General features: G+C 49.3%; 1 protein-coding gene across 2 annotated transcripts in view; it reads right to left on the reverse strand.

Moving 5' to 3' along the window:
* Window positions 1–699: 699 nt before the first annotated feature.
* ST8SIA2 (ST8 alpha-N-acetyl-neuraminide alpha-2,8-sialyltransferase 2) overlaps window positions 700–22,808 on the reverse strand; it is a 63,170-nt gene continuing 41,061 nt past the window's right edge. For both annotated transcript variants that reach the window (XM_047086843.1, XM_047086842.1), the window contains 2 exons: window positions 16,763–17,056; window positions 700–985 (listed from right to left, as the gene is read on the reverse strand). In XM_047086843.1, coding sequence (XP_046942799.1) covers window positions 700–985; window positions 16,763–17,056 — 580 coding nt within the window. The remainder of the gene's footprint in view (window positions 986–16,762; window positions 17,057–22,808) is intronic.

Genomic DNA, 22,808 nt, shown 5'->3' on the forward strand with positions numbered 1-22,808 from the left:
CAAAGCCAGAATGTGCACTGACCATAGTTTCTTCTCTAGCCTTCCCTCCACAGCTGTGGAAGCCTGGCTGGGACAGGTGGGTCCACCGGGGATCATCCCTGGGAGAGTTAAACTCCAAGTTTGTGGAACAAGGCCCACGGCTCTGAAGCGGCTTCTGCTTCCCAGTGTCCCTATACTCCTCTGCCAGGCTGGACCCCTCAATCTCCTTCTCCTCTGTGAACAGCACCATTTTAGACTTGGGTCAAGATGTCCCTTCTGGGTCTTGGCTCACCCAGGATCCACATATCTCAGAGGCTTGGGGCAGCTGCCAACAGGTGGCTCTCCATCCATCCATGAGCCCAAAGATCTCTCCAATCCAGGAAGCAGTTTGTCATCCAAAGTCATGGGACTGGCTTCTTTTTCATGTCAAGTCCTTCTGCCCTTAAAGATGGACCGAGTCTCCATCTGGTTTGGGTGGGTTCTCCACACCTTCTTCCTGTGGCTTATCTGCCTAATGCTAGATGAACACCACACAGTTATAAATACTCAGGTCAATATATATATGCAGGTATAGATATATATATTCTGGTCACTGTTTTACACTTGAACAAAGAAAACCACTAGCCTGCTTGTTGTATAATTTGTACCACCCCGACTCCCATCTGCCTGTGGTGTAGCTGGCAGGAAATGTGAGCCACTGAGTCCCACGAGGTGCCCAGCTTACGTGGCCCCGTCACACTGGCCAACAGTCAGTTTCAAAGCCCCCTGCTCATGCAGGCTCTTGAGGGCCTTGAACTCCAAAGGCATGGTGTGGGGGCTGGCCTGGGAGGTGTAGCCATACTTGAGGCTGTCGTAATAGTGGTACTTGACGGGGTTCTGGTTCTGATCTAGTGGAAAGGGCCAGAAGCCATAGAGGTAGATCTGGTTGCAGAAACGTGTGGCCAGGGTGTACATCAAGAGACCGGTGGTGGGTCTTTTGATGTGGACTTTGTTGGTCAGCCAGTATCTGAAAAAAAAAAAAAAGAAAAAGTGAGAAGAGAAACAAAAAAGAAACGTGAGCTTGTGAATCACTTTTCCAGGAAGGGAACAATTTCTTTATTTTTTTAAGGTTTGAAATGTTAGATTTCCTTCCTTCCTTTCCTTCCTTCCTTCCTTCCTTCCTTCCTTCCTTCCTTCCTTCCTTCCTTCCTTCCTCCTTTCCTTTTCTTTCCTTCCTTCCTTCCTTCCTTCCTTCCTTCCTTCCTTCCTTCCTTCCTTCCTTTTCCTTCCTTCCTTCCTTCCTTCCTTCCTTCCTTCCTTCCTTCCTTCCTTCCTTCCTTCCTTCTCAAGTTAGTTAACATTCAGTGTAGTCTTAGCTTCAGGAGTAGATCCCAGCGATTCATCTCTTACATATGACACCCAGTGCTCATCCCAACAAGTGTCCTCCTCAATGCTCATCACCTATTTTCCCCACCCCCATCAACCCTCAGTTTGTTCTCTGTATTTAAGAATCTCTTGTGGTTTGCCTCCCTCTCCGTTTTTATCTTATTTTTCCTTCCCTTCCCATATGATCACCTGTTAAGTTTCTCAAATTCCACATATGATTGAAATCGTGTGATACCTGTCTTTTTTTGACTGACTTATTTTGTTTAGCATAATACCCTCCAGTTCCATCCACATTGTTGCAAATGGCAAGATTTCATTCTTTTTCATCACTGAGTAGTACTCCATTGTATATATACACCACATCTTTATCCATCCATCAGTCAATGGACATTTGGATAGTTCCATAATTTGGCTATTGTTGAAAACGCTGCTATAAACATTGGGGTGCATGTGCCCCTTAGAATCAGCATTTTTGTATCCTTTGGATAAATTCCTAGTAGTGCAATTGCTGGGTAATAGGACAGTTTTATTTTTAATTTTTTGAGGAACCTCCACACTGTTTTCCAGAGTGGCTGCACCAGTTTGTATTCCCACCAATGGTACAAAAGGGTCCTAGGAAGGGGACAATTAAAAAAATTTTTTTTAATCTTATTTTTGAGAGAGAGACAGAGTATGAGCAGGGGAGGAGCAGAGAGAAACACACAGAAACCGAAGCAGGCTCCAGGCCCTGAGCTGTCAGCACAGAGCCCGATGCAGGGCTCGAACGCACAGACCTGAGATCATGATCTGAGCCGAAGTCGGACACTTAACCGACTGAGCCACCCAGGCGCCCCTCCACTGTGGTTCTTCTGCTTGGTTTTCAAACTCACTGGGGTGTGTGGTATAACCTCTTTCTTTCTTGTAAAAGTTTGCCTTTACCCTAGGCTGAATCCCTTTACATGCAGTACATATGCTTCGGTGGAAAGACAGAATTCCTTACCACCGACTCCTCACGACCATGTGTCCACGCCAGACGCTGACTGTATTTTTCTGACCTCACACCCCATGTGCTCCACCTGCCATTGTGAGACACATGCACTCCCCAGCCACGGTGCGGCTCCTGATGACACCTGAGCACAGTGATACGTGTGACTGTATAGTCACACACACCAACTGAATTCACGCCAGAAGTAAAAGTATGCCAGGCAGGACATTTACATGTTGCTGGAAGTTGAAACTGCTTCATTAGTCACAGTGGTTTTTAGCTAAAAGCTGGGTGAGCAAGGGGAAGATTTTCTTGAAGCTCAGGTATGCCCTGTCTTTTGCAAGTGGTTCTTTCTGCAGCCCCCAAAGGGAAACCCCAAGACATTCCAGAAAGTTAACCTTAAAATCCTTTTTTTTTTTTTGTGGGGGGGAGGAGGTATTAGCCGTTGGCTCAGACAAGCTTACAGATTCCTAATAACCCATATAATTTCAGTATATCAGGAATATTTGCTATAATGAAACCTATTTCCAGGACACCCCCCACCTCCCTTGGTCCATTCTGTCAGGGTGGGTGATTTGAATCTCCCCTTAGAGTTTGCTGGTGGAGGCTGTGGTCCCAGGTGGCCAGAATCAGAGCAAACATGATTCTCTGGAGCACCGTGTGCTCCGGGGGGAGGCGGGTACAGGCAACTGCTGTTATCTCATGAGCCTGTCACTTGAAGACCACTGTGCTTGGGTCTCTTGTTTCATCCTGTCTGGGCCAAGCAACTTCCCTGTGGCTGAATTTTTCAACCCAGAATCAGACAGGCAGAGAGCAAGACAATGGCTCCACTAACCACAAACACAACTGGGAAAAAATAGGGGGAAAACCTGTGTGGACATCGCGCAGACCTTCATCGTTTCTTCCCTGCACGGCTGAGAAGCTTACTCCCAGCTGATACGTGGAGGTCACGGAGCCGGCTCAGGGCGGGCGCTTGGTGCTGAGGTCGAGGCTCACCAGAGAAGGTGTCCTTCCTTGTGTGTTCAACGGGGCTGAGCTGAGCTTGGAAGGGCCCCGGGGGAGCGGGGGCAAAAGCAGGGAGAGTACAAGGAGGAGAAGAATCCCAGCAGAGTAGCAGCTGATGTTTGGATCGCCCCACACATCTTTAACAAAGCGCTCATTCACCTTGGCTTAACTACCTCTGATAACAGGGAGCTCTCCCATTCCTGTGCTAGCCTGTTGCATTTTTGGTTCTAACTCGATGGTTTCGACCTCGGCTGTCCACTGAATGGCCTGGAGCTTTAAGAGCACTGAACCTGAATGCAACCTCTAGGTGCAGACTGGACACTGGAAATTTTAAAACCTTCTCCAGTAGTTCAAATGTGCAGCCAAGGCTACAAAGCCCTGCTCTCACTGGTAGGTGGTTCTGCTAAGAGGAAGGTATATTTAGAGAAAAGATGGGCAACGAGTGAGTCTGAAAGGAATAGTCGTAGAGTTTTAAAGACGATTGAGCCCAGAGAACTCATCTAGCCCGGCAGCCTGGCAGGGGATGTGACAGAGTGAGCTGGGAGCTGGGATGTGTGTAGAGAAAACCAGTGCCCACCCTCAGGCTTGCCAGTGATGGGACTGTGGCATCTAATAGGGCACTCAGTTTTACCATTGTCCAGTATGGTGGTGCCGAATTTTCTGATTTTTTTTCCCAAGAGTATCAGAGATCTGGATTTTTATGCAATTTCTCAAAGCCTTTAAATGTTGGCAACTAATTAAAAAAAACAAACAGGGGCTCCTGGGTGGTTCAGTTAAGCATTCAACTTCGGTTCAGGTCATGATCTCACAGTCCGTGGGTTCGAGCCTCGTGTCTGTCTAAGCACTGATTGCTCAGAGCCTGGAACCTGGTTCAGGTTCTGTGTCTCCTCTCTCTGCCCCTCCCCTGCTCACATACATTTTCTCTCTCTCTCAAAAAAATAAAATAAAAACATCATGTGAGGCCCTATTGGGTGAGTCAACAGACTGTATCTGTGGGTAATCGATGGGTCTCCTAGATTGAACTTGACCTCTTCTTTCAGGTTCCAGGGGAAAACGCAGCAGTCCTAGATGTGCCTGAGAAAAGGTTAGATAGAGCTTAGATAAAACGCTGCCTCCCCACTCCTGGTTTTTGGGCCTCTTCCGCCCTAGGGTGATTCTGAGAGGGTCGAGGCCAGGACCGAGCTGGCCACAGAGGCTGTTGACCCTACCCAGGGGCCTGTGAGCCACTGCAGTGTCCCTGCACGAGAGCATAGCTCCATTTGCTCCCTGAGCAAATTGAAGCCCTAACACCGGCCACATGCCAGATTAAGGGATTTGTGGTTTGTTTATTTTCTGATTGTAAGACCTTTCGCCTGAGAAGGCTATTGGATATGAATTTCTTTTCAGGACATCAGTGCTGTGCTCAGAGACGGGGAGGGAAGAGTTTGATCAGGAGGAGGTCTGAGGTTACACAGACACATGCTCTGCCCTCCCTTGCAGATGTGACTTTCATCCCCACGTCTCCTTGGTGAACACTGTCTTTCCCCTCCCCTCACCGCCCCCCTCCCCCAAACTAACCACATGAATCACATCTTCCTGGAAATGTTCTCTTTGTTCCATTCCTTCCCAGTCCCTACTGAGGTAATCGCTTCCACCTATTATGAACGTTGCTCCTGCTTCTCCTGTGGTGCTTATCAATCTGGCCTGATAATTCGCTAGTGTATGGGTTGGTCTCCCCCCCTAAACAGTGCTGGAATTTCCTCGAGAGCAGGGGCTGTGCCTTATACTCCTGGTAGGAGCTTCAGAGGCACCTGGCTCATTGCACGGGGCAGCCAGGGCACTGTGGTGAGGACAGCAGCACTCAACAAACACTCCATGTGGCCTCCTACATCTCCCAGTATCCCTTGCAATTGGACAGGAGTCATGTGACCAGCTTTTGCCAATAGGCTGTGACAAGAAATGTGTCCCTTGGGGGCCAATGTTTCTTTTTTTTTTTAATTTTTAAAAAATATTTATTTATTTTTGAGAGAGAGAAACAGAGTGCGAGCAGTGGAGGGACAGACAGAGAGGGAGACACAGAATCTGAAGCAGGCTCCAGGCTCTGAGCTGTCAGCACAGAGCCCGAAGTGGAACTCGAACTCACAAACTGCGAGATCATGACCTGAGCTGATGTCAGACACTCAACCGACTAAGCCACCCAGGCGCCCCAGAGCCAATGTTTCTTAAGAGCTGGCCCTCCCTTCTTCTCTTCTGCCTTGGAGAACCTCAAAGCCTCTCATAAAAACGGTGTCAGCCTAAGAAGGAAGAATCCTAGATCCCTGAATCACTGGCTGGAAGAGGCTGGGAGCCGACCTGCACCACACCTTGCACGAATGAGCAATGAGCTTCAGTTGTGCTAAACCATGAAGGGTCTGGGGGTTGTTACTGTAGCACAGCCTAGAACCACTATTATCCTGGCTTCCATTGTGCTCAGCAAACGTTTGACTCAAATGGAACTGGAAAATACAAAGAAGTCAAAAAGCAGAAAGGGGGAAGCCCAGCAGCGCACACGGCCTTGTACCTGTGGCTGGTGGGGCCGGAGATGCCTGCCCTCTCGGATCTGCTGCCAGCCTTTCCACCGAGAGTCAATCACTGGGGAAGGTGTTAACAGCAAAGGAGGCTCCAGATTGAATCGAGAGCTCAGGGGCACGGAGGGACCCACTTAATTCCCATCCTGCAGCCATGGGTAAACAAGAACACTCCTGAGCGATGTCTGACAGGGACACGGGGGTGCCGTTTAATGAGCAGCTTGTAATAGAAGCTGGCTGAGTCATGTGGGAACAAATCACCCTTGATTTCCTTTCTATCTCCTCAGCCGCTCTGGCCAATTTAGAGACTGTGTGTGTGGCCGACTTGTACACTATTTCCTTCCTTAGGATAACAGCTGGGTGTTAAAACACAAACTAATTAATTTTGCCTTCCCAAATGAGGTTAGCTGGGTGCATCCGGGATGTTGTATTGACAATGCACCTTTAATATCCCAGTCTTGAGATTTTAATTAGAAGGCAAAGTAATCTCAAAGAAGGCAGTAATTATTTTTCAAATTGGTTACCCCAATTGCCAAGACGATTAAGCGCCGTATTTTATGAGCATGGACAGCAATAGATGAGGATTGCCAAAATCATCTCCAAAGCACATTTGTCCTTCTTCCTGGCTCCCTGGGCTCGGGATGTGGCAAACGCAATGGTTGCCACTGTTGGAAAAAGACGCCAAAAGGGCTTTCTCTAAGACACTAAAAGCACTTTGTGGGACATAGCTCATGTTGTCCTTAAGGATCAGGAATGCCTTACAGGTAGTTACCATGGGACACTTGGTGTCACTTTGTGCAAGGTCAGCAGCAAAATAGGGGACAAGACCCTCAGACTCTTGGTCTTCCATTATGCACATCAATAGCTTGGGCCCTGATCTGAGGGCCCACAGCTGTTTTTTCTGACCACAGCCCTCTGCGTAGGGCTCTGGTATCCTGGGGAACATCTCAGGATGAGGCTGCCCAGCTTTGTGACGATGGAGAGCTGGGGATTTTGTCTCAAAATCTGGAAGGGGGGCAGTGCAGAGCTAAGTCCCGTGGATGGTTGAGGCCCATTCCTGGTCCCCAGGCCTCCGTGCTTACCCAAGCCAATGCTCTTCAGTCGAGTCAGCAAGGTTAACCTCAAGTATGACCATGCCACCAAAAACTCCCCAGTGACTCTCGGAGTCCCCGGGAGAATGTCCAGTGGCCTCAGCCAGGCTTGTGAAGCCCTCGTGAGCTGGGCCTGAAATCCCTCCTACCACCTGGCATACACAGCCACATGGCTACAAGGTACTTCTTGGTTTCTAGCAGGACATCACCACCTCCCAGTTCTCCTGGCTGGCAATTCCTTCGTATGGTCTCAGCTTCGATGTCACTTCCCGGACCTCCCCAGATGGGTCTGTGCCTGTGTGCTGTTCTTTCCCTAGCAGAGCGCTTATCACCCTATGCTATAATTATTCATTTACTTGTCTTTCTCCTCCCCTACAATTAAAGTTCTGTGAGCAAGTGGACTGACTTCCTGCTTCTTTATGACCCCAGATCCTAGCATAGCTCATGCACAAAGTGGGTGAATCACAAATCTTTATTCAATGAAGCAATGAGTGGAAACGAGCAAGCAGAGGCCAGTGATTCCCTGTGGGGGCACTGGTCAGAGAAGTGAAGGAGGCTGGCCTTACCATAGACCCTTCTAGGCAGCCACCAGGTCTGCACATGAGAGAGGCACGCCAACGGTATGGTGCCAAAAAACATGAGGAAAAATCACGATGCTGATCCCTTCAGGGCTTCCTCCTGCTACAGGGAGGGCCCCTTGGGGAGTCAAGAGACTGTCGCTCATGCACAGGGATCACCCTTTGGCCCAGCAGGGACAGAAAGACCACCTCTTGGGGGCTGAAAACTTATGGTTCGATCCTGGAGGTTAAACTGGCACCACTCCAGACAGGAAAAAAAAATAATAATTAACCTCATTCATAACTAAAGGAATCCAATTTCACACAACAGTCAGATGCCATTTTCCGCTGGATTGGAAACATAACAAATGTTGATAATATACAACGTTGGCAAGGTTATGGAAAAACAGGAATTTTCAATAATCGTAGGTGGGAGTGAAAATTGGTACCTACCTCTAGTGAGGGCAATTTGGTAACCTCTATACAAACTAACAATACCCACATTCATCTCTTTTTAGCGATGGCACATCTAACGAGCAAGCCTATACATGCATGTATGTGTGCAGGTGTCAGTATAAGATGATCACTGTAGCAGTGGTTATACTAGGACAAGATTGGAAAAACCCACGATGACCACCAATGGCTTCTGCTCACAGAAATTATTGGCCAGACACTGTAAAGGAGAGCTAGGTGCTGTGTACTGATGTGGAATGATTTCCAGAATATATTAAGGTATGGTACTTAAAAAACGCTCCTTTTTGTTTAAAAGTGGCTATTTCTGGAGGAGTATACACAGAAAACCAGTTTAACAGGCTGCCTCTGTGGAGGAAGGCTTGCTTGCTTTTCACTTTAAATCCTTTTAGACTGTTTGGATTTTTCTTTTTACTATGTGCATTTGCTATTTAAAAAATAGAGAGACAGTCTATGAAAAATGACTTAATACCGCAGACCTCTCTCCTTTTCTCCATGTAACGCCGTCATGGAATATACACTCCACGTCCCTGGAGGAGACTGGAACCCGGCTCCTGGACTGGCCCTAGGGACACGTTCTTGGGACTGAGACGGGCATGTGTGGGAGGGGCCACCTCCCAACTATGCGCTGGTCTTGCCTCTTATTCTCTGCACCAGGCTTGCTCTCTCACGCATCCAACCTCAGGCTTCTCCAGGCTGCCAGGCAGCAGTGCCTGCTCTGAAGATCTGCTCCAGCCCTGGCTGGGATGCCCGCTGGATCACTGCCATCCTACGGCCTACGTTCAGCACTTTGGGTGCCCAATTAAGCATCAATTCACAGGCTTCCTCTGCACCAGGCCCACGGTTGGGCAGCTAAACGGGCCAGGCAGCAGGCTGCTTTCCTGCCCGAGGGCCACCCTCTCAGTGGGTCACAGGCTTCCGAATTGTTGTCATTGAATCTGAGCCATTCACTACCAGCTGCGGACCAGAGTGTTCCCCATCCTGCAGCCACGTTCAGCTGCCTGGGTGTCCTTCCGCTGGGTTGCTCATCTCCCTTGTCAGCAGCCAGCCGGGGCACTGTGCCACCTGCAGTGTGGCAGAGCCAGAAGCCCTCTGGAAGAGCTGTTCAGTCAGGGGCAGGGCCAGTATGAAGAGTCAAGGGCAGGCTTTCTTAGCGCCAGGCTGCCCCCTCCCTGCAAAGCCCCTGCCCAAGGACTACCTCAGATGGGCAAGCATCTGCAGAGTAGCCAGTGGTTAGAGACTCTCCTGGCACAGGTGCAATGAATCAAAGACTCTGAATGGAAAAAGTGACCATCTAGCCCAACTGTTGTGGGCTGAAATATGTTCCCTCAAAATTTGTCTGTGGAAGTCAACCTCAGAATGTGACGTCATCTGGAGATAAGGGTCTTTACAGAGGTAATGAAGTTAAAATGAGGTAATTAGGGTGGCCCTTATTCCAATGCAATGGATGTCATAATACGCAGGGGGGATTTGGAGATACACAGGCACACAGGGAGAATGATGGAGCTGGTCCTCCACAAGAGAGAGGCCTGGGACAGATTCTTCCCCTCAGAGCTCTTGGAAGGACTTCCAGTTTGCATATCTGTGAGACAATAATTTCCTGTTGTCAATTTAGGTCACTCGGCCTGTGGTCCTTTGTTATAGCAGTCCTCACAAACTAATACACTAACTCTGCCTGATGCAGGTTTCCTAAGTCATGGCCCACCAAGAGGCATTCACTGCTGCCTGAACAAGAGGCAACCAAGCTCATTTCAGATGACCTTTATTTGTTGGAATGTTCTTCCCAGTGTCCAGATGAAACCTGACTCCCTGTATATCCCTTCTCAACCCTAGTTCTACACCTGGAGCCTCACAGGCCAAATCCTTGAGCCCCTCAAGGGCAAAATCCTTGCTTCATTGACTTTTGTGTTCCCCCAGGACAGGCCTGGAGCCTTCTGGGAGCCTATAAATACTTGTTAATCGGAGAAAGATTGTTCTCATGCTCTTTGGAGACTTCTCTGTCTAAAGCTTTCAACTTTCGAACTTCTCTGCCACTGTGGTCCTTCTCATGCCTGGGCCTGGGACCTAAAACATCTCCAAGTGGGATTTGACCAAGGTCATTGATGACTCCCAGACTCTCGAAATGTTATACATTTTGCATAAGATCTAAGATTTTAGATTATACGGTTGTTTAGAACTTGAGTACAGAATCTCGCATTTATCCATATTAAATTCCTGCCTCTTAGACTGACTAATTGTTTCAGCCCATCAAAAGAAGTGTGGATTCAACTCTGAGCCCCAAATATTAGGAACGTCCCAAAAGTCACGTCTTCTGTGCATTGGCTAAGGAGACAACTGATGCCTTCATCTAAGCCATTGGTAAAAATGGGGATAGTTGGCAGGATGAGAGGCTGGTGGAATGTTCTTAGAGATCCCCATGAAATCAGCCTTTAATTAATTAGTGTCTTTTGGGTGTCAGTGGTCAACAGACAGTGGTCAGCCTATCTGTCAAGGACATGAGAGGAGGGATGGCAGTGGAAGAGTAGAGACAACTGAAGCCTATACACATGGGTTCTAGTCCCGCCGCTCCTCATCTGAGTGACCTGGGGCGATCCACTTAGCATTTCTGAGCCTGTTTCCTTGTGAGGAAAATGGGGATGAAAATAGCGTGTATCTTACAAGGCTTCTCTGAGAAGAGAGTTAACATTTGCTCCCTTTTACTCCTTGAACCATCCATCAGATCGCAGTTCTTTCTCCATGCTGCTCAAGAAATACTTTGTCAAAGTATTGATCCTGGCTCTACCTGTCTACCATCCTCCTTGGAAAAGCAGAACAGGACAGTTTGCCCTGGCATCGTCCAGTGAGCACAACTGCTCTCGGTGTTTACTTCTTCAGGTGTTCATGAGCCATTGATTGCGCTGCTGACCTTTTTAAAATTCTGGCTTAGGGTTGACAACAAGCCCAGTGGAGTCCATATTTCACCCATGTTTAGAAAATTGGGGCAAGGATGGGCTGTTCCAGACTGTCCTTTTCCAATTTTTGTATGATTTGGAGAAGATCACAGCCAGCTTCTCAGTGGTCTTAGTGTACGATTTCTCCCGGGATGTTAATTGGTCTCGGTTTTGTTGAGAGTAGAGGTTCTCAAACTTACGCCATGCATCGGAATCACCTACTGGGTTTGTTAAAATGCAGATTTCTTGGCCCCAGTCCTACAGTTTCTGATTCAGTAAGCCCGGTTGGGCCCGAGAATTTGCATTTCTAACAGGTACCCAGGTGATGCTGATATTGCTGGTCTGGGGACCATGTTGAGAACCACTGGTTTCAAGCAGTTGGGTGGCATTGTAAGTAATGATACCAAAGGCTTTGTTACACTATCCACAGCTCTTCTTTGCTGAGAAGACAGATGTAGAAGAGAAATCAAGAGTCCAGTTTCCCTCTGTCTTTTGTAGCCTCTGCACCACCTGCCTTTATCTTTTTGGTTTTCCTTACTTGAAACATAAGATGCCCTTTCTGTCGTTCTTATTATTTTCTTAAGCTCAAACTCAGGCTTTGGCCTTCCTGACATTATTCTTCTAGGGCCTCTGTCATTATTCCCTGGTTATTGTAACGGGGCAAATGGATCGGGGGCGGGCGGGGGGGGGGTGGTGATCCGGAGCAAGGGAGGAGTCCTGAATCTGTCTCTTGCCAGCCATGGGACCTTATACAAGTTGCTTACCACCCGAGGCTCAATTTTCTTATCTTTAAAATGGGATATTTGTAGTAGCTCTCTCATTACGTGACACAATGCTTAGCACGGTGTCTGGCACAGAAGTGTTAGGGATGGTTACTTGTGGCCCTTGTCTCTTTTCCTACATGTCCTTCTTAAATCTGAGCTCACTGGGGACCTGTTGACCAGTCGCCAGATGCTCTCTGAGTATCAGCACTGTGCAGCAGGAAGTGGCATCACCCTGGCCTCAAGGCACTTACACCTGAAACAATTAGTGACCAGAAGCAGGTTAATAATCACAAATGTGTACTAGGAGATTGTTGAACCAGGGAAACTGAAACCATGGTCATTTGGTCTCTTGACATGGCTCTACCATGTGCCAGGTGTAGTGCTGGATGGACTTAACACCAGCCGCATTGGCTCTAGAAGTGATTTATATACATGATTTCATGTGGTCCTCACAATAAGCCTATTGGTGGTTACTAGAGCATCCCACAATTTTTTCCCCATGAATGGATGGACTGCGGACACTAAACCAGCCCTGGGAGCACAGTGACTTGCATGTGGACATATCCGGGCATTGCAAGCCACCCAACAGCCAAATGAATGAGGGAGGGCAAAGACCAAGGTGAGGTCAAGGGGCAAACGACACTGAGAGCCTCAACAGAGGGTTCCACAAGGCTGTGTCAAGCCTCAGGTGCCAGCGGGTGTTTGGTGGGACCCTGAGGTATTCTCACCTTTTGGTGCATTGTGCCTGGTGGGAAAGCTGCCCCATACTCAGAACTGCCCTGTGCACTGCGCTCATATATGCTGCTGCCCACTGTGGTCTCCTAACATCGCTTCCCCAGTGCGGCAGTGCCCGGCCCACTGAGCTCACTGGACCCCCAATCCAGACCGGGCTGGGTGTAAATTTGCTGCATCTCATGCACTGGCTAGAGTGGGGTGATGTGCTTGAGTGCCTGGCTGTGCCTCTCACTGGCTGGGTGGTCTCCCACAAATCACCCAACCCATCTAGGCATTGACTTCCTCATTTGAAGAACGAAGACGCTAGGATGACTCAAAGTTCATTCCCACTTGACATTCCCACCAGCAGGGCACAAGGATTCCGATTTCTTCACATCCTCACTGACACTTGCTATTTCCCACTTTTTTGATAGCCATCATCCTAGTGGGTGTAGAGTGGTACCTCACTGTGGTTTCGTGTTTTCCCAATGACTAGTGATGTTGAGCATCTTTTCATGTGCTTTTTGGCCATCTGGACATCTGCTCTGTAGAAATGTCTATCCAAATCATTTTTAAATTGGGCTGTTTGATTTATTTATGTTGCTGAATTGTAGGAGTTCCATGTGTACTCCGGATACTAATCCCTTAGTATCAGATATGTGATTTTCTCCCATTTATTTTCCCATTTATGTGATTTTCTCCCAAATATTTTCTCCCATTCTGTGGGTGGATTTTTTTTTTCACTCTTTTAATATATTGGCTTTTTGGTGCAGAAGAAGTTTTAATTTTGATGAAGTCCCTTTTATCTGTTTTTTCTTTTGTTGCCTGTGTTTTTGGTGTCATTCTTAAGAAGCCGTGGCTTAACCTAAGGTCATAAGGATTTTCCCCTACATTTTCCTCTAATAGCCACTTTCTTATAATTGTACACTTAAAAGCGGCTAACATGGGCTACTATATAAAAAAACAAACAAACATAACAAGTGTTATCAGGGATGTGGGAAAACTCAATGACAAATGTCAGTGAAAATGTGGAGAAACCGAGACCCTTGGGCACTGCTGGTGGATTGTAAAATGGTGCAGCTACTATGGAGAACAGTGTGGAGGTTCTTTAAAAAATTAAAAACAGAACTACCATACGATCCAGCAATTCTACTTGGGTATGTAGCCGAAAGAATCAAAAGCAGGGTCTTGGGGCGCCTGAGTGGCTCAGTTGGTTCAGCAACTGACTTTGGCTCAGGTCACAATCTCCCAGTTTGTGGGATCAAGCTCTGAGCTGGGTTGTGTACTGACAGCATAGAGCCTGCTTCAGATTCTCTGCCTCCCTCACTCTCTGCCCCTCCCCTGCTCTCTCTCTCTCTTTCAAGAATAAACAAAACAAACATAAAAAAAAAAAAAGAAAGCAGGGTCTTGAAGAGAGAGCACACCTATGTTCATAATAGCACTACTCACAATTGTCAAGAAGTGAAAGAAAATTGAATGTCCTTTGATGGGTGAATGGACAAACAGAATATTACTCAGTCTTCAAAAGGAAGCACATTCTGACATATGCTACAGTATGGGTGAACCTTGAGGACATTATGTTAAGTGAAAATGAGTCAGTCACAGCAAGGCAACTGCTGTGCGCGAATCTACTTGTAGGAAGTATATAAAGTAGCCAAATTCATGGCAAGTAAGTAAAAAGTGGTACCAGGGGCTGGAGGGATTGGAGAAAAGGGGACTTGTTGTTTCATAGGTACAGAGTTTCAGATTTGCAAGATGAAAAACTTCTGGAGATCTGTTTCCCAACAGTGTCCATATACTTAATGCTACTGAGCTGCCCGGTTAAAACTGGTTAAAGTAGTAAATATTGTGTTGTATATATTTTATCACAATGAAAATGTTTATCCCCTCCCACCTCATAAACAGAATTTAATTACAGATTTTTAAATAAGGAACAAGATTATCCTGTGAACTAGTTTATACTGGAACTTTGAGGTGAAGAACTCCCGACAGGTGACTCTGACTTCATCCATCACTGTACTGCAGGATCCTTTATCAAAATTGAGCCTAATATGGCTCCTTCCTGTGGTTTCACCTTCTGGTCCTACTTCTCCTTCTTCCTTTTAAATATGGTCTTTTTTTTTTTTTTTTAAGTTTGCTTATTTGAGAGAGAGAGAGAGAGAGAGAATGAGCAGGGAGGGGCAGAGACAGAGGGGGACAGAGGATCTGAAGCAGCTCTGCACTGACATCACAGAGCCCGATGCAGGGCTCAAACTCAGGAACTGCGAGATCATGACCTGAGCCAAAGTTGAATGCTTAACCGACTGAGCCACCCAGGCGCCCCCTAACTTCTACCTCTTAAGTCTATAGGTCAAGTCTAATCCCTTGGTGGGTGGTTGGTGGCAGCTGGCGTGGTGGCAGGAGCTATGGTTGACTGACTGTGTGTCTCCTTCGTCAGCACAGGACACACACTCAGATGTAGGAAGTGTTCCCCAGCGAAGGGACAGAAAAAACAGGGCTCAGGCAGACAATGGGCCTCTTCAACCGCATGAGTAGCGGAGCCGGGATTTGAAGCCAGGGCTCCCTAACTCCAAAGCCCACAATTTTCATGCTAGATGGGTCTGCCTCTGGGCCAGGTTCCTCCTCAGCCATCTTTTCTGTGATCCCTTGGTCTTTTCTCCTGTGGCTTTTTTCCACGTGCCCCCCGCCCCCACCAGCCCACTCCTCCTCTTGAAGCAAACCCCAGGTAAATTCCCACCAAGTCCAAGGCAAGCCCTCCCTCTCACTACAGATGCTGCCCACCTTTCCTGTAACGCCCTCCTGGACCCCAGACCCCACAGAGGGAGAGGCTCATTGGCAGAAATCCATTCCAAGGCCCCTGAAGCCCTCTCCGCCCCCCGCCCCCCACCTCTTTTTCTTGCTAAAAGCAGAAGGCTGCCCTGTTCTCTCTCCTGCAGGATTTCCTCCCGGGAGTTGCTGCAAGAGAAAATGTTGCCATCCCAGGATTAACAGCCTGTTTGTTTAAAGGGCCTATTACTGGTGCTTAATGCTATTTTGACAGATGAAAGTGAGTCAATTATAGCTGGAAATAGCTCTGGCTGTGTACGTCTCTTCCAGGTAGTGGCCCTTTCCCTGTCTAAGGGACTGTTTCTCTTTACCAAGGGGCAGTCCTTCTTCTTTTCTTATCCCGTCTGACCTCCAAACCATGCAAAGAATTTCTTCTTTCCAGGAAGAGGCAACATTTAAGGCCTGGAACCTAAATCCAAGAGATGGGGGTTTCTGGGGGCAAGACCCACGCTGTGACAGGGGTGAAGTGGATGCTGAAGGAAGGCCTGACAGGTGAACCTCCAGGATAAGGGATGTGGCCCCAGTGAGCCCTGTGTCCATCAGGAGTCACTCTGCTCCATCAGCCACGAGCATGGCTGCCTCTTACTGAATGTCTCTTTAGGCCTTTTTGGGGGGCAATGGGTTTCTGTGTTGACACCCACCCTAAAGAGACCAGAGCTGGTCACAGGCTTGGGTGCCTCAGGGGTCACCTTGGTGAGGACAGCAAGAGTCCTTTGATTGGCTAGAGAGTTTCCCAGGGTCACACTGAGTTATGCTCAGGCCCCAGTAAAGAGCATTTCAATTTCACAGGGGGTCTGTACAAGGGGCTCGCTTATGCCCAGAGCAGGACAGTGAACTTCCTGCCACGTGACTGGATGGGCATCTGGTTGTAGGGCCTGACTCAAGCTGCAAGGTCAGGAGTGTGCAGGGGCATGTTTGTAACAGGCATCTCAAGCTTAATATGCCCCAAATCCTTCTTCCTCAATACCCCCAGGCATGCATGGGGTTCTCCCCAGCTCTCCACTCACAGAAAATGGTGCCACTGTCCATCCACCTGCTCAAGCTCTAATCCTAACTGCCATCCTGGATGTTTCTCTTTCTCACACCCTGGAAGTCCTTAAGCAGAACCCACCAGAAAATCCTGCTGCCTCTCCTCCAAAGTATTCAGCAAATCTGAGCCAACTGTTGCCTATCTGCCAGCACTGTCCCAGTCAAAGCCACAGTCAGCCCCAACCCAAACTATTGCAAGAGCTTCCAACACATGTTCCTCCTTCCATCCTTGCCCTTCATGGTTTGTCACTCGCACAGCAGCAAGGGGAGGACCGTTCTCAACACAGCTCTCCAGGCCGGCACTACCGATTGGTCAAAACTGGCGTGCCAGATGGAACCCACCTGCCAGCGCCCCTCCTTCCTCCAGGTGGGAAGGCTCAGAAAGGCCGGGGACGTGCTGAGGTCATACAACCAGTGAGGGGGGTAAGCTGGAATGGAAATGCATCTGGGAAAGGAGTATTGCCCACCAAGCACCTGTCATACTCGGTGACGGCCCCCACCCCCAGGGAGAGGCCGCTCACCCGCGGACGGCGTGCAGCAGGCGCAGAGAGGGGTATGCAGTTCGCACGTTGACGCGGTGCTTCAGGATGAGCTCGTTGACCCACTCAACGCGCTCCTTGCCGCCCCTGGCCATGAAGGCGGGAATCCACAGGATGCTGCCGTTGAGACTGTGCAGTCGCTGCAGCAACTTCTCCCGCCAAGTGGCGTTGACCAAGTCCTCAAAGGCCCGTTGGATGACGGAGGGGTTCATGGTCACCAGGTCTGTCTTGAGCCCCACATCCCGGGCATATTCCTGCACGGGGGCCAGGTTGCACCTGCCAGGGAGAAAAGCATCATGGTCCTTTGGGGCAAGATGAGACGCTGTTGCTTGTATTTCATTTTGTCCAACCTTTGCCTCCCCTCACCTCTTCCTCATCCCCAAAGACCCAGGGCATCTTCCAGCACCCACCTGCCCCTCCTGTCACCCGTGCTCCTTCTTCCCTGCCACACGTATTTGCTAGGCTCTTACCACACACATACAACTTTGCTGGTCCCTGGGGCTGTACAGTGCCTGCCTTCTGGAGTTGAGGATGTAGCAGAGGAAGGAGGCAAGTAAGCCACCCTAAGCTCACAAGATGACCATGCTATTGCAGGTGTGACCTGGCCACGTTAGGTAACAGTGAGGGCTCTGAAGGCACACTCCTGCTTCTTACCTGTGTGATTCTGGGCAACCTGCTCAACCTCTCTGTGCTTCCTAAGAGCTTTCCCTACAGCTAAGGAATATGCCCAACGGTTTCTTTAGCTATGATAGAGATTGCAACAGCACCCCATTCCAGGGATTAAAGGAGTCATTGCATATTGAGTACTTAGGACCTGTTGGACCACACCAAGATCTCAGTAAATGCAAACTATTGGCCTATTAATATTCCCATATTAATATGGGAAGGAGGAATGTTTGGTCGTGTTCCCAGAGGTGGTGACCACTGAGAGAAATCTAGAAGGATGGGTGAGCATTAGTCCATTTGTGGATGAGGCAGTTAGAAGAGTGTTTTTCCAGCTTGCCCGAGCAGAGGAATCACTTCAGGCAGTAGTTAAAAATACAGATTCACTGTGTCTCTCACCTGGGCATCCAGGTTCAGCAGGTGAGCCTAGGAATTGATACTTATTTTTACAAGCTCTTCAGGTAATTCTTATAACCAGGCAGTTTGGGAAACATCAGGCTCTGGCATTGTAGGCACAAGAAATGTATGTAAGGGCATAGAGGTGTGGAGCAGTGTGGGTATTAAGGGGAAGGCAAGCGATTTGCCTTCTGGGGCATATTGTGTGGAAGCGATGAATCTAGAGAGGTCAGCAGGGCCTATATGTCAGGGATTTGGCTCCAAGGGCAATAGGGAGTCACTGAAGATTCCCGAGCAGGAGAGTAACAGATTTGCATTTTAGGCAATAGCTAGACAACAATAAGATGAAGTTGTACAGGTATTTAGAGTGGATGGAATTGTATCTAGGAGGACAAACTAAAAGGCCATTGCAATCTCTTGCTGAACAAGCCTGGGACTCTGGGTGGGTGGCCTCTGATATCTCACCAGAGGCCTGCTTTGTGGGGAACTCTCCCACCTTCACGGGTCCAGCTTGCATGTGCACACGGGGGCTTCTTGCCTGTGATGCAAGCTGATCAGACTAGGGTGGCCAAGGGCACTGCTGGGGAGGCCTCGCTGCTGTCTGCCTGGAAGATTTGTTGGTGGAGGAGCCCTTTGACCAGTGGAGTTAAGTCTGAGAAATTAGAGTAAGTATTTATAGAACAGAGGCTAGAGACATGAAGACCAGGGTCACAGGTCATTGCCAAATGATGAGATCCAGAGAGACACCACTTACCCTCCTTTCAAGCCAGGACTTTCTTCCTTCAACGATTGGGGAGAAAAAGTAGGATCATCAGAAAGAAAACTAACATCCTGGGGCTCCGGGTGTTTGTCAGCCCCTGGTCCTTTAACACAGGTCTGCTCATCTTATTCTGGCTCAGTATTAATCACCCTCACTTTATGGATGTGGAAACTAAGGCCCAGAATGTGCCAAGTAACTTGCCCAGAGTCCCAGAGCTAGTAAGGGAATCTCCAGGATTCAGTCTCTGGTGTGTCGGGCTCAAAAGCCTGTTTGCTGCTCAGACTAGACCCCCTAAAATGCCCGCTCTCCCCATTCCCACCCTGGCCTTGCTATCGCTGACTGTGGTTACACATTGCAAGGAGGCAGAACTGACTTGAGACACCTTCAGGGGCCCCTGCTGCAGACCTTAGAGGAACAGAGCATCTCATCATGTCCACCAGTTAGAGACAGGTACCCCTATTGTCCTATAGCCCAGCTGAACCAGGCTTCTAAGGGCTTCCTGAAGGCCTGGGGCCTCTTCCAGGCCAACCACCAGGTCCTGATAGCAGGGTCCTCAGTGCAGTTCAGGTGTACTGAGTCTGTCGTGGGCCAGTGAGGGCTGTGGGAGAGGCAAAGGAGGAACTGATGTGGAACCTGACACCAGGAGGCTTCTGGGGTGGTTAGGGGAGAGGAACCATGGAAGTCCTTACCCAGCTACGATACTGGTCACTCGGGATATCGTCCAAGTAAGGTGCGATAGACTCTGGGGAGCCCTGGGGCTTCAACCGCCCTGGGGCAGGCTCCCAACCTCATTCAACATGGGACCCAGCTAATGGAAGGTATTCCAGGCAGGGGAAAACTGCAAAGGCTAGGATTTTCCCATGACCATGTCTCAGGGCCACTTCTTGAGCGAGGATGATGGAGACATTAGAGTAAGTCTGCTCAGCTCTATCTTATCCCACAGCAGGCCCGGCCTCCCAAAGCAAATTCTGGGTGGGCTGTGGGTGGGCTGGACAAGAGTCCATCCATTCCAGAAACAGGCATGTCCACAGGCACAGGGTGAGGCCCACAGCCTGAGCCTGGCCCGAGTGTGCCATGGACCTCTGGTTCTCTCAGCCTCAATTTTCTCCCTGCAAAAGCCAGCGCAAGATAGAACATTCCTGACAGGGTTGTTGCAAGAATAAAATAAGTTAATAAACATGAAGTGCATAGATTTGCACCTGGTGTATGCTAAGTAACTAATGAGCATGATGATAATGATGGGGATTTATCTGTGAAAGGGCGTTTGTTCATAAGACTCTCCCTATTGAAAGTGTGTGTGTGTGTGTGTGTGTGTGTGTGTCCATGCGCACACATGTGAATGTGAGCAAACAGTGAAGTTTTGATCCCTAAACATCTGGGAATATACTCTGTACATATATGACCCTGAGTTAGGTAGTCTCTTCAACCTGCCATTGCAGGCTCACGGGGACCCTGTGGGGACCAGCCCTCCTGTCTGGCCCCATTTCCCAGCCACACCCGAGACAACGTAGGCTCACTCAGGCACCAGCTTCCATGATCCATGAGTCTAGCTTCTTGCTTCCATGGCTTTCCTCACACTACGTCCTCATGCTCACCATTTTCATGTGCTAAACTCAGCCACCTTCTTCTAGAAGCCTGCCCTCAGGTCCCCCAGGAGGCTGCGTATTTTTGCAACCTCATTGCATTTTGCATGGGGGTGTCTTCCCATGGTTCAGTGTTGAGTTTTCTGAGAGGGGGCAAGGTCTTGTTGTCTCCCATGCAGAAGAGGGGCCCAAATGACATAGAGCAAGGCAAAGTGATTGAAGACTTCAATTGATGGAGACAAAGAACATCCCATCAGAACCCTCCAGGCATCTGTTCTCTCAGCGAAGCTGCTCCGAGCCTGAGCCCGAGCCCCTCATCTATGCCAGGCACAGGCTTGGGCTGGCGTTCAGGGATGGACACAAGCAGTCCGCTTTAGGGGAGCTCATGGTCAGTGTGAGGCAGGTGGGGTGGAGACACAGGGTCCACGGAGAGCTCTCATTTGCAGAGGCAAATGGTACAGGAGAGACGGTGTGGAATTGTGGGGTGACCTCCCTGCACCCCAAGGGAAAGGCAGCGGGGAGATGAACACTTGTGCTTTGTTGTGGGACACATGGCCCAGGCACACTCACACATGCCAACTCAGGCAGTGGCCATAGCATCACACCCCGTTTACTCTTTATGGGGCCTTTGGCCTGTGGGATCCCCCCGGGGGAGGACACGGGTGATCCTCCAGATGGGAAGAGCCCAGAGGAATGGCCCCACTGGGGCGGAGGAGCCAGTGCTGCCACTCGGCACCAGCAGGGGTCTGTACCCGGAACAGCTTTGTGATCTTGTCCTAAAAGACCACTCAAGTCCACCCCCCAAATACACAGGTGTGTGAGAGCCACGTGCAGAGTGTAAAGCTCGAAGGACAACTGTGTGTTGTTCTGAGGCGCTCTCTCCTTGGTGCTTCAGCTCCCTCTTTTCTAAGCACGCGTGGACAGGTGTGGACAGGACCCCCGGGAGAGGCAAAGCATGGCCTTCCAAGTACAGCCCGCACAGCAGCAGGGAGGGCATTAGATAGATATGCATGGTCTTAGGCCCCGCCCCAGACTGGATGACTCTGCCCTTGGAATAAGCTCAGGGGGCTCCTGTGAAGGTCAAAGTTTGCCGGGTCTGGCCCAGAGCACAGCCGGTATTCCTAACAGAAGGACCTCAAAGACAACCAGTCCAACCCGCTCCATTTACAGAGGGTGAAACAGAGGTCCAGAAAGGGCAGTGACACACTCCCGAGTCGTGTGACAAAAATGAGCCACAGAGCCAAGATGGGACTCTGACGCCACACTGCTCATCTTGCTGTGTCAGTGCCCACAAGGGAAAGTTCTGGCTGGAATCAGCCGTTGCCTTTGGAAATTGCTAGGGCAGGGCTAGTTCAGAGAGGGAAACCTCGTCATCAAAACTAGTGACAAAGGCATGGCTTATATATGTGACACCAAATCAGAAAGGCCTCCCTCCATGCTGCCTGGCACCCCTGCTTTTACCCTCCGCCTGCACCTTTAACACCTCTGTCCCCTTCGCTCCCCCCGACCCTCCTTCGGCTTCTGTCAGACATTTGCTCCGCTTTCTGCCTGCCTTCTTCTCCCGCTCTGTCCCTGAGACTTTAGACCGGAAGGACTGAGCCACTGGCTATGCCAGGCACAGACAAAGCCTGGGACACTAACACAAGTTCGGCTGCTAGGTTGCGGTGGCTCTTCCATGAGAGTGGAGGCAGGAGTAAACACACCTTCTAAAATCCCATGTCCCGAGGCCCAGGGAATTCTGTGATAAAGGCCATTTCCCAAAGCCTCAGGACAAGGCTCTCTTTGCATCAGGACAGCCCCGAAGGAAACGTGAGATGCCGTATGCACTTCTGCCAGGGCTGGGGCACTGTTTGGGGACGAAACTCGAGGCTCTGTGTGCCCTACTTCTGACCAGAGGACAGCAAGGCCTTGTTTCCAAGTCTGTCTGGGTTGGGGGTCAGGTATCAGGGCCACTTGCAACTGTGTCCAAATGTGTCCCCGGAGATTGAACAATGAGAGCTGATATTTCAGCAGAATGATGGTCAAGTTGAAGCCCAAGTTTCTCTGTTGCCCCTTCACTTTCCAGATTTTGACTGCAGGATAATAGTTACGAGCGGAGCACCACCTTCACGAATACTTAAAAGAGATTTGCAAACTTGAACCAACTGACTGGTCAGCCCGGGCTTTATCTAAGGCTCAGCAAACTTTTTCTGGAAGGACCTGATATAAAGGCTTCTGGTATATGCTCTCTCTGTTGCAACACTTCAACCCTGCCCAACTAATCTAACTTTACTTTGCAGAGAGAAAGCAGCCATTGAGGATATGAAAATGAATGGGCATGACTGTGTTCCAGTAAAACCTTATTGACAAAAGCAGGCTGTGGGCCATAGTCTGCCTACCTCTGTGTCAGATTAGAGATTCTCAACCTTGGCTGTTCACCAGAAGCATTCTGGGCCACATGCCCCTGACCCTTCAGGTTGATTTAATCGGACTGGGGTGCAGTCTGGACGCCAGGACTTTTAAAGGCACCTGAAGAAATTCTAATGCACAAGGTTGAGAATGGGGACAAACCCAAGCAGTGTCTCTGGTTGCAGAGACACTGGGACAAGTGGCCAGGCTCAAATTCAACCTGCCTGTCGCTCTGGGC

Source organism: Lynx rufus, unplaced genomic scaffold, assembly GCF_022079265.1.
Source record: "Lynx rufus isolate CCGP_SWC_20201006 ecotype Redwood Valley unplaced genomic scaffold, mLynRuf1.p SCAF_21, whole genome shotgun sequence".
In the NCBI taxonomy this organism is placed as follows: Eukaryota; Metazoa; Chordata; class Mammalia; order Carnivora; family Felidae; genus Lynx; species Lynx rufus.